At 48.6% G+C, this 11,942-nt stretch overlaps 2 protein-coding genes across 2 annotated transcripts; both read left to right on the forward strand.

Moving 5' to 3' along the window:
* The first annotated feature begins 1,118 nt into the window (after window positions 1-1,118).
* On the forward strand, window positions 1,119-5,497 carry LOC123054206 (F-box/LRR-repeat protein At3g48880). Its single transcript, XM_044477924.1, has 2 exons — window positions 1,119-1,615; window positions 4,804-5,497. Exons 1-2 carry the CDS (start codon window positions 1,260-1,262, stop codon window positions 5,339-5,341), a joined length of 894 nt encoding a protein of 297 aa, XP_044333859.1. The 5' UTR covers window positions 1,119-1,259; the 3' UTR covers window positions 5,342-5,497.
* Window positions 5,498-6,259: 762 nt separating this feature from the next.
* LOC123054205 (myricetin 3-O-rhamnoside 1,2-glucosyltransferase UGT709G2) lies at window positions 6,260-7,886 on the forward strand. The gene has a single exon (XM_044477923.1). The coding sequence runs from the start codon at window positions 6,341-6,343 to the stop codon at window positions 7,838-7,840; it is 1,500 nt and encodes a 499-aa protein (XP_044333858.1). The 5' UTR covers window positions 6,260-6,340; the 3' UTR covers window positions 7,841-7,886.
* Window positions 7,887-11,942: the final 4,056 nt, after the last annotated feature.

The following is an 11,942-nucleotide window of genomic DNA, read 5'->3' on the forward strand; positions in this document are numbered from 1 at the left end:
GTCGTCGACGTCACAGTGGAACTCTCAATGAAAGCATCAATGTCGGTGTCAAAACCGGCGGATCTCGTAGGGGGTCCCGAACTGTGCGTCTAAGGTCGATGGTAACAGGAGACAGGGGACACGATGTTTACCCAGGTTCGGGCCCTCTCTATGGAGGTAATACCCTACTTCCTGCTTGATTGATGTTGATGAATATGAGTATTACAAGAGTTGATCTACCACGAGATCGTAATGGCTAAACCCTAAAAGCCTAGCCCGTATGACTAAGGTAATGAGTATCTCTCCCCCCTCTGGACTAAGCCCTCCGGTTTATATAGACACCGGGAGGATCTAGGGTTACACAAGGTCGGGTACAAAGGAAAAGAATCTACATATTTGGTCGCCAAGCTTGCCTTCCACGCCAAGGAGAGTCCCATCCGGACACGGGTGCAGTCTTCGGTCTTCGTATCTTCACAGCCCATCAGTCCGGCCCATGGCTAACAGGCCGGACGCCCGAGGACCCCTTAGTCCAGGACTCCCTCAGGCGTGACCGGTGAAGTGACCGTGATTGGGGGAGGAGCTCGGCCTCTTGCCACGATCGCCTTCTTCTTGCGGGCTTCGCCCTCGCACCGGCCGGGCCGGTGCATGCGGTCTTCTTCCTCTAGCTTTGACGGGAGGAACCGAAGCGGGGCCGAAAGAGGGTGGAGTCGCGTCGGCTACGCCTCCATGGATGATGTGGTTCACTTGCCGCTTCCTCTGGATGGTGGCGGCGAATGGTGTTGAGGTGGCACCGGCATGAACGACCGAGGAAGGCGGGGGCGGATGAAGAGACAACTTTGGAGGTGGCGGCGGCGCATGATAGGGGACACCCAACGGCTGCGGGTACTCCATCCCGTTAGTTTCCCGCGCCGTGAGGCCGAACAGCCAGGTCGGAGGCAAGATTGGAGGTGGCGGCGGCGTGGGAGGCGGGAACGGAAACAGGTGGAAGTTGGTTTGCGCAAGGAAAGAGGATCCAGCAAAAACAAGGGTAAATTTCCTGAAGCCCGCAGGATACGCAACTTTTTTTGGATGGTTGATTATATGAGATCTATTTAAGCCGGTAAAATTGTCTTCGTTCTGTAAACCGGCAGTTATTGCCGGATCACGGACGGCCCGTTTACGGGATGTGGTAGAGATGCTCTAAGGTTATATTGTAAAAAAAACTTAGGCACGGTCGGCATTCTCGCTGGTACCTCTCCATTTGCGAAAGAAAAAGGAAACCTACCGCTCTCCGACCGTCCATGGCGCCGCCGGCGGTCCGGTCCTGGGGGGAGCTGCAGCACGACCTCCTTGTGGCGATTATGTCCCGCGTGGGCGCCCCCGATTTACTTTCTGGCGGCGCACCCCGTACCTGCTCTGCGTGGTGGGCCGCCGCTCGCGACCCGCTCGCATGGCGCCGCGTTGATCTCCGGGACTGGACAGCCCGGACCTCCGCCCGGCGCGCGGCTGGGGCCGGTGCCACCAGAGGGAGCATCTCCGTCCAGGCCGCTCTCACCGGCGACCTTGAGGTCGCCGCGACGCGGGCAGATGGTCGGATGGAGGCTGTGCTCCTCCCTGAGTTTGCCGATGAAGGGCACCTCATGTTCCTCGCCAAGAGGTGAAGCTTCTTTGTCCTTCTTCCTGTAATCTTGTTTGCGTGGTCCCTGTGCTGTTCATTCCGCTGTAGTCATTTACTGCACAAAATTGGTTAGGTTATCCTACTGCCATACCTTCTTGTATTCGATTAACTTATTAATTGTGTTATTTTCTGTGATAACTCATATGATCGGTTGATCTGTGTAGAACTAAATATAGCTATACTGATAAAGTGGAACTTTGCCTGTAAATTTGTACTAGTCACACTTTTCTGTACTGCAATTGAGGATTCTAGTAACGTAGCTGTGTAATGTGTGTTTGTGGAAAATGTCTCTTTTAATTCCCAGCATTTTTTATGGGCCAGCACTACTCCATAGGATTTGACATGATCTAATTAGGATTATGATTGTTCATGTGTAAATCCATAAGGGGCCTCCAAGTTTCTGAATGTTCATTTTATAGAACTTTGGCAACATTACCATCAAATTCATATTAACGTGATGAGTTTCTTGTTTGAATTTTTATTCTTATGGAGTAGCTACTGATATTTCATTTTTAGATTGTTTTGTCAGTTCGAATGGTGAAGTGTCGTGTCATTAAACTTGAATGGAGTGAAATTGCTATTAATTTCTGTGATAATTTTCTAGGTTTTCACATTTTTTTGTGCAAATTTACCTAATCCTTTTCTAACAACGATTTTTTTTTCAAGTATCCAAGTGAATTTGATACTTTGTAACCTAGTCTGTAGAATCCCGATTGCTCTGGAACACAATCTTATGGACAGTTTTTGTTTCAATTGCTATGTTTATGTAGTTATTACGTTGGTATTGTTTTTCAACCTCATGTGCGTAGAAGTTACCAGAGGGGATAGTAGTGAAATTGAAGAGGGAGTTTGCTGTTTACATGATTTGAATAATGAAACTCATCATTCCCAATGGGCCCATAATAAACTTCTATTTATTGACTGACAATGTTTTGTTGAATCATGATGAAAATGAAGTGCCACTGGCAGTGATAATAGTGAAATTGAAGAGGGAATTTGCCACAGGGGATATTAGGTTACCATAGGGGATAGAAGTGCAATTGAAGAAGGATTTGCAGTTCACATGATTCGAATAATTAAAATAATCGTTCCCAATGGACTCATAATAAACTTATGTTCTTATTTGTTGACAATGTTTTGGTGAATCATAATGAAAATGAAGTGCTTCTGGCAGTTATAGCTTTCAATTGCCAATTAAGTTATTGGACTTGTATTGTAAAATTGTGGTCCTTTAACTATCATAACTTAATAAATCAGTTACATGAAAGATGAGGGATGCTGGTTTTACAGATGAGGTATGCCAGTCAATGTGGCATGTGGTGGCTGTAACGCTGAAACTAGCATGCCAGTTTTTGAGATTTGTTATTAGTAGATGTTTTAAGCTGATGTATTTCTTGTTAATGATTCAACATATCTGTTTTTTCTCAGTAATACGAGAGCCGACAGCACATAGTTGTTGTATCTGTGTGGTAATAGTACTCTCATGTGACCCTCTGTTTTAAAATAGGTTTTGTCAAAATCCTTGGTGGTCACATTGTTATCACATGCTTCAAATTGTTTCTGCATATAAAAAAGATGTATTCACAATGCACAGCCTGCCAAAGCCCCAATTGCCCACATATTCACATCCTTGTTGGCCCAACCTGGTTGGCATCCTGTGGGGTGCCATTCTACTTGCATTTTACTAGATGGTGCTGCTGAACTGCAATTATCTCCTACCCCCTTGCCTACCATGCTTCATCCATTCTATGTGTTTCATCCTGCTTTTTCTCACTCTCTTAATGTCCTAGCGCTCCTTGACAAATTCTTGAAGTACTGAGCTGCGTACTTACATCCTCGCTGCACCTCACTAGCTCAGTCTTGCTGTTTACGGTTCGCCTTCTCACCACCTCCTACTTGTTGCCTCTGTATCCCTTGCCTTTCCTTATAACCATCCTCACAGCTTGCTTCTTTGTCACTGGAAGTCATCTATACATTTTTCATATCATGGTTGATGTTAAACCAACCATCCTAGGCAATCTTCCTATTGTGCACATGTAATTTTAGTTTGGTACATTTTAGAGAAAAAACTGAAAGTAAGAAAGAGAAGCAGGGGTGTGAATATTGTGTTTCATGAATTAAATTTCCCCGTGAGAACTGAAGAATTGATGACTTCCTAAGTTATTATATCATATAACGTGTTATTGGTGACTCCGCTTTGCAAACCACAAAAGAAGCTGGTGTTCTCAGCTTTTAATATATTAAGTTTATTTTCTTGCAATTTGTTTGATGAAAAATTTGTTTGGTTCCTATTTGTTTATTTCATGCCCTGGTATTCTTACAAGTTAATTGCAAACTTCAACTTAATTATTCTTGTAATTGGCGCAAAGAAATATATGTTTGGAATATGAGTTAAACATAAGTTATATTTACCTCTAGAGTGGATGTCATGGACAGATCAACGGTTTGTCGTAATCTGTACTGTTTTGTCTTGAACAATATTCTTGAATTAATAGTTGGTTGCATGACCTGTACATTCAAGTCACACCTACTGTACACATGTGACATGTGATCTACTGTTTGGAACAATGAGACATATTATGGTTATGCAGTTCATCTAGATATTGGTCAGAAGTTTTACTTGGTTAGTTGATGTCATCTATATTGGTCAGAAGTTTTACTTGGTTCTTGATATTTATAAACTGCTTTCGATGTCATCTTTTGACAATCTGGTCAGGATTCATTAATGAATGATATTTGTTAGTGCATTTTTATTTGTGGTTGTGATATTTGCAGCGAAAAAACCTGCAAACTTGCAAAACTGATTCAACATGATTTTTGTAAACTCAGGTGTATTTGGTTTTGAGAGAAGTCCATATTTCAACCTCGAATTACCACCAGAGTCTAATATACAACCCTGAACTATGAAACCGTCTACTTTACAACCTCGAACTTTCAAAACCGGACAAGAAACAACCATGGACTGGTTTTTGACTGGTCAACAGCCCAGTCAGCATCCAGTCAGCCGCCATGTCAATACTGCTAGCTGGATGTTGTAATATGGTATATAATTTATATGTGGCAGTGCGGCATTTGTTTGACATGGAACTTTTTATGGGCATGCTTATGGATTATGGTGGTTACAAAATTTGATTGCAGCTAAATGCTTTTCCGGATGTTTTATACAGGAGTCCAAACCTGCACTATTTCAGCTTTCCTACAACATGTATGGCTTCTGATGAGTTCTGTGAGGTGATCAGCAAACTTCAGTCACTTAAAGGCATGGCGGTGGATGAGAGTCTTGTTAATTATGATGTCCTCCTCCGTGTGCACCAGTGTTGCCCAGACTTTCTGGAACTGAAAGTGTTTGCTCTCTATGTGGATGAAGATATGGCCTCCATAATTTGCGAGTCCCTTCCACGGCTGAAGAAGCTCGAGATACCGAATTCTGATATGTCCTGTGCTGCGATAGTAAAATTCCTGGATTGCCTAGAGGAGCTTGAGTATCTGGATATATCAGGTTATGAGACCTCGGCCATCTCAAGCAGTGTGCTTCATAAAGCTTCACGGCTCAAGGCCTTTATCTGGAACTCAAAGTTTGAGCTCGGCGAGTTCGTGGACTGCTCAAATTGTGGAGAACACAACATTAATACTCAGGAGCCATGTAAGTGCACCATGGATAACAAAGTCATGGATTGGCTGGCTGGGCCATCGCAAACCGCCTGACACCAGGGCATGCATGTGTGGTCTCTGTTATTAACTTTTGATAATTTCCTGTTTGAAAATTTCAAGTACGTTTGAGTTGGTCGTACAATGTAATGGAGGGTACATTCGACTGCATAGTCGATATGATATTTAGTTTGCTTGCTGGGTTTTTTTTTATGTGGACGGTGTTCGGTTTGTTGTTGCCCTTCTGCTTCGGTACACCCCCAACTGAATAAATGGCTGAGATTTAAAACTAATCAATCAGTATATGTACTTTATACGGGCTGCAACTGGAGCTGTACTGAGAAACTCAAAGGATTTTTTTTATTGCGGCTGGTAATTGGAAGATTGATTGGAGTGCAAACGCTCTAATGGCTGAAGCAACTGCTCATCGATTTGGACTGTCGCTTGCACAAACAGCTGGTTGCAACAAGATTTTGGTGAACTCGGACAACAGTAAGGCGATCAACACAATGTATGTTGGAGCTGTTTCTTCACGGAGTGCTTCTATCATCTTTGATGACTGCTACCATATCGCATGCCAATTTTGGGTGACTAGTTTTGAGCACTGTTTTAGAGAAACAAATCTTGTTGCCCATGAACTCAGCAAAGTTAGCAAAACGAGTTGTTTGTAATGGTTTCTCCAATTTTATTAATTCCGTCAATTGATCAGTATATTCCGTACAGTACTAATTCTTAGCCGGGCTCCGGCCTCTTTCAGCAGATTCGAAGGAAAAGAAAAAGGATGAGCCGGTAGGTGCACGGCTATGATCCACACACGCTCGCCCTTCAGCAAGCAAAGCAGAGAGCAGAAACTGGAATGCGATGCCCCCACTTGTACTAGTGTCCATCTCAAAAAAAAGGGAGCAGGCACAGCAACAGCTCACCGATTAAGTACTTTATCAATCGATGCAATTCAAACCACGCTGCATTTTAAAAGTTAAAACCGCCGGCGCTCGCTGAGTTGTATTTGGCGGAACGCACTTGACGCGCAGCGGTAAGAAGAAGCAGTACCAGGCGATGGCGGACAGGCCAACGGATATGGCGCCGGTGCACGTGCTGGTGTTCCCCTGGCCGCTGCAGGGCCACATCAACTCCATGCTCCCCTTCGCCGAGGGCCTCCTCGGCGCCGGCGTCCACGTCACCTTCCTGCACACGGAGCACAACCTCCGCCGGGTCGACCGCGCCGCTTCGCCACGCCTCCGCTTCGCGTCCGTGCCGGACGGCCTCCCCGACGACCACCCGCGCTCGGTCGCCCACCTCAGCGAGATCGGCAGGTCCCTGAGGCCGAGCGCCAGTGCCGCCTACCGCGCCCTGCTCGCCCCGGCGCTCTCCACCGGAAGCAACGCCGACGGCGGGTTCCCGCCGGTGTCGTGCGTCGTGGCCGACGGCTTGCTGCCGTTCGCCATCGATATCGCCGAGGAGCTCGGCGTGCCGGCGCTCGCTTTCCGCACGGAGAGCGCGTGCAGCATCCTGGCTTACCTCTCCGTGCCCAGCCTCGTGGGGCTCGGCGAGGTTCCCGTCCCTGCAGGCGCCGACCTCGACGAGCCGGTCCGTGGCGTTCCGGGGATGGAGGGCTTCCTGCGGCGGCGAGATCTTCCAAGTTCTTGCCGCGGCCACGGCGAGGCCGGCGAACTCGACCCCATGCTGCAGGTACTCGCCAAGTACACCGCTCACAGCTGCAAGGCTCGGGCGCTCATCTTCAACACGACCGCGTCACTGGAGCGGTCGGCGCTCGCACACATCGCGCCCCACATGCGCGACGTCTTCGCCATAGGCCCTCTCAACGCCATCTCGGCCGCGCCGGCGTCGGCCACCAGCCTGTGGCGCGAGGACGACGGCTGTACGGCGTGGCTCGATGGGCACGCGGACCGGTCCGTCGTGTACGTGAGCTTGGGGAGCCTCGCCATCATTTCGCGGGAGCAGTTCGCCGAGTTCCTGTCCGGCCTCGTCGGCGCCGGCTACGCGTTCCTGTGGGCGCTCCGGCCGGACATGGTCGGCGCGAGCCAGAGCGCCGCTCTCCAGGAAGCCGTCGACGCGGCGGGGAAGAGCAAGGTGCGCGTCGTGGACTGGGCGCCGCAGCGAGACGTGCTGCGGCACCGCGCCGTGGGGTGCTTCCTGACGCACGCCGGGTGGAACTCCACGTTGGAGGGCATCGCGGAGGGCGTGCCGCTGGCGTGCTGGCCGTTCTTCGCGGACCAGCAGATCAACAGCCGGTTCACGGCCGCCGTGTGGGGGACGGGGCTGGACATGAAGGACGTGTGCGAGAGGGCCGTCGTGGAGCGGATGGTGAGGGAGGCCATGGAGTCCGGCGAGCTAAGGAGGTCGGCTCAGGCGCTGGCGCGGCAGGTGACGAGGGACATCGCCGAAGGGGGCTCCTCGGCGTCGGAATTCGAGAGGCTCGTGGGGTGGATTTTTCCTAACCGATTGCGCGCACAACCTGTATCCTTGCCGTCCATCCAGGGCACTGTCCAATCAACCTGCCCCACCATGTTGTCAGCCATGCAGTGTATTCCTTGATCATGTGATATTCTGTGGTGTGTATATGAAGCAGTATTGCAGCAAATGTGGGCCATGGCCTATAGATTCTCCTGACAACAGACCCATGGCCCATGTCCTTTAGATTCGTCAGGAGGGCTGCGCTGCTCATTATCTATGCAAGTCTAATACAAATTCGGTAACGCATATGCTTAATCTGATCAGTAATTCATAAGTCCCAAAAAATGGTAGTAGTAACATTCATAAAAATGCCCCTTTCTAGCAGAGTCGACAAAGGGGCAAAAAATCATAAAAGTTCTACTGAACTTGTGATAAAGTCCATACGTTGCCTTCATAAAGTTTTGTACTATTTTCATAACCTTCAAATTCACATGTACACAAAGTTATTCAAGGATTCATACAAAATGCCAGCTAGTTAAACATAAAGTTCCATTCACATGAATATGGCAAGAAAAAACATTCTCTGTTACATACAATAATAAAGTTCTTCAGCAATTTATACAAAAAGACCGCTTTGTAGAAACAGAGTTCTTTGTAAAAAGATAAAGTCCTTCATCAATTTTCAGCAAAGGACGATCCAGACATCCAAAAAGTTCTTGTACAAATCTGCCCAAAAAATATCAATCTATGCTGAGAACTTGGAAATAAAGCATGTCTATACACAGGGATTTCGCCTGTCAGTGCAAACAAATAAACTGCAGCTTATTTTATCTATACAACGGGCATCAGAGAACTGAGAGGAAGCCTTAACGCAGACAAAACTTAATCCAGCTTGTAGTCAAATCCCAACAAACAATCAGAGGGCCTAAATTGTGCTAGCCTTTTTGTGGACATAAATCCATCAAGCTAGCCCACGCAAGTTCATCACAGAGAACACAAGACCAAGATTAAACGTGGTTCATGTGCTACTAGATCCATCACGCAACAAACAATTTTACATTGCTGCAATAAAATCCTAATCACCTTGAACTACAAATCCATTGGCAAGCAGGAAGAGGCAATCCCAGCTCGTGAGCTTGAGGAGGAGGCACAAGACAGCCTGTTCATCGCCGGATCTGGTGGCAGGAGACGTCGACGCACGGGAGCCTTGGTGAGTACGGACCTGCCAGATCCGCAGCAAGCTGGGTGACGGCGAGCAAGCCGGGGACACCGCGAGGCACGCCGTGGTATGGAGGAGTTGATCTGGCCGGAGGCCTCCAGATCGGGAGGGCGGCCGGCCGTGGGGGAGGGGAGGGGACGGGAGGAGGACCGGCTGTGGGGGAGGGGACGGGAGAATGGAGGCGTCGGGCGTAGCCTAGGTACGTATTTGATCTGTATACCGGCCGGTGAAGGAGGAATATATTTTCCAGGCCTGGGTCCAGTGGGCCAGCCGGCTCGGATCTGCACGTAGCATGTGCGGTCGAGATTGGCGTTGCGCTGGGTTAGGAATCGCCTTATTCGGCTCGTGGGCTTTATCAAGGAGCTCACCGCCAACGGCGCAACCGCAAATAGCACTCCGTAAGAGCATCTCCAACAGCCGCGCTACGCGCCGCGCGCTAAAAACTAGTTTGCCGCGCGTTGTTCATCTGGTTTGCGCGACCGTCAACGCTGGCTCCAACAGCCGCGCTAAAATGCAGCAACGCGCAAAAATGCAGCGCGCGCGACTCGCCGGAGCATTGCATATATAGCATTTTTGACACAAAATGGATTTGAAAACATTCAAAATGCAATGAACATGACATATAAATTTTCACAAAACAAGTTGATAAATAAAAGTTCATGCCCACAAGTTCAAAATCACACAAACAAGTCTTCCAAAGTTCACCCAACCAAGTTTAAAATGCAAACCAAGTTCAAGACACAAACGAAAGACACATCAATCCTCCTCCTCGTCTTCGTCCTCATCTTAGAAAGACGATTCTGCCTCCTCCGAAGATGATTCTTCCTCCCTCTCCTCATCGCGCACCGCATCACATGAAGCTCCGACGGTGTTGGCAAGATCTTCAACGGCACCTTCATGGGAATGTGTGTGTGGAGGCACATCGAAAGACATTCCGCCCATGACGGCCGGAGGTGCACCCATGCCTCCCATGAGAGAAGCAAAACTCATGCCTCCCATGGCACCTAAACCGCCCACGGAACCTCCGAAGCCACCCATGCCACCCCTGGCGCCGAGGCCACCGCCACCCATGGCGCCGAGGCCATCGCCACCCATGGCGCCGAGGCCACCGCCACCCATTGCACGAACCATGGCTCTTTTTTGGATCAAGACTTCTTCACGTGAAAGATTGACAAACTCCTTTTGCGCCTCATTGAGGTTAGATGTGTCCAAGAAGAACAAGTGCTTCTCCCATTCCAACAATCTTGTTCGCTCCTCATTGCTCACCTTCCTCTCCTGCAAAGCCACCCTCCTCTCCTCGGCCGCCAACCTCCTCTCATCGGCCACGGCATCTTGGTTCCTTGCCATTTTCCTCACCTCGTTGGCTTCTTTTCTTGCCTTCACAATAGCTTCCATAGCATTTTTGAGCTCATCATCTCCTTTCCTCTTCTTCTTTTCTTTTGCGTCTTTCTTGCACCCATCCGGTCGTTTTGGCTTCGAGTATGAAACCGAGTTGGGTGTGGGGCTTCTCTTGCCGTCATCACTTGATGCATCATCCTCCTCCTCCTCATCATCATCATTCAACTCAATTGTTCGCTTGCGTTTGTTGCTCAAATGCAAATCATCCAAATCTTCACGCTTCTTCCATTTCTCATCATCCTTCAACACGTTATAGCAATGAGGCAAGGTAAAGACCCTTCCTTTCTTGATCTTCCCCTTCTTAGTTTTCCTCTCCTCTTCTTTGAACAAGTTTTGTGCAATGTGGTACTACATGAAAACAAAGCAAGTTAGCACTTCGAACACCAACAACAAGTATGATGAACATGTATGAAATGCCACTTACTCTATCGTCCTCATTTGTGCCACTTGGGTTCAACTTGTCAACCGCCTTTTGACAAGCCGCCCACCTTTGACAATCTGAGTTGATTGTCGACCACTGGGACCGAAGTGATCTCTCGGAGCTGTCAATTCCACTCACGTTGTGAACATCATAGTGTTCTTTCATCCGCCCCCAATAAGCATCTCTACTTTGATCACCTCCAACGGATGGATCCCTCGACACTTGCAACCAAGTATTGCATAGTAAGATGTCATCGGCGTTGGTGTAATTGCCCGCTCTTCCTTTCGGCGCGTCGACAATGCCCTCACCCTCCTCGTCCATCTCGAACTCATGGTCTTCGAAATGCATGTCATTGGTTTGAGACCAATGCGAATTGTTGGAGCCAACACCCATAGTTGACATGTATGCATCATCGTTGAGACTACAAAGTTTTTTGAACAATGCGAATAAGCTATCTATATGAATGCATTCAAAAAATAACAAGAAAAGAAACGTTGATTTTTTTTACCTTGGGGGCATTTCGTCGAACACGTTGTGCGCGTCGCCCGCCGGCTCAACGAGTGAGCTCGCCGGCGCTTCGGTAGCCGTCGCGCCCGTCACACGCCCTGCAAGCTTCTTCCTCCTCGCCTTTGAGGTGCCGGAGCCGTCCGCCACCTTGTTCTTCTTCGCCGATGCCTTGCCCTTCTTCGGCCGCGCCGCATCGGGGAGCTTCGAGGGGGGAGGGCGGTGGCTCGGGGCGGCACCGGCGCGACTGTGACGCCCGGATAATTAGGCTACAGTAAAACTCTCTTAATGATGCCATGTCATCTCTGTTTACTGTTGCTAAACTCTCGTTAGTTCAAAACCCGTTCAAAAGTCAAATTCAAAATATGTCAAACAACAAAAGTTTTCAAAAGTTGAAACAAAAATGTCCGGGCAGTGCCAAAAATGGCATAGGTAATTATGGTGTAGAAGACACAATTTTATAAAATACATAAATGCCCTAAATTAAATAAACAAGAAAAGGAAAAGAAATAAAAGAAAAGAAAATACAAAAGCAGAAGACAAAAGAAAAAAAAGAGAAAAGGGCCCCCCTGGACCAGACGGCCCAGCTCGCAGCCAGGCCGGCCCACCTGGCCCATCCGGCCGACCCGGCCCGTTCCCCCGGTCGCTCTCTCCCCTTCCCTGTTCCCTCGACCAGGGTCGGAACAGGGGCGTGTCCCCGC

Source organism: Triticum aestivum, chromosome 2D (genome assembly GCF_018294505.1).
Source record: "Triticum aestivum cultivar Chinese Spring chromosome 2D, IWGSC CS RefSeq v2.1, whole genome shotgun sequence".
NCBI classification, from domain to species: domain Eukaryota; kingdom Viridiplantae; phylum Streptophyta; class Magnoliopsida; order Poales; family Poaceae; genus Triticum; species Triticum aestivum.

Bases quoted from the DNA above. Each gene is read 5' to 3' on its own strand.
- LOC123054205 (XM_044477923.1), top strand. From the start codon at position 6,341: ATGGCGGACAGGCCAACGGATATGGCGCCGGTGCACGTGCTGGTGTTC.
- LOC123054206 (XM_044477924.1), top strand. From the start codon at position 1,260: ATGGCGCCGCCGGCGGTCCGGTCCTGGGGGGAGCTGCAGCACGACCTC. The intron at 1,616-4,803 runs GTGAAGCTTCTT...TGTTTTATACAG, and splicing joins CTCATGTTCCTCGCCAAGAG to GAGTCCAAACCTGCACTATT.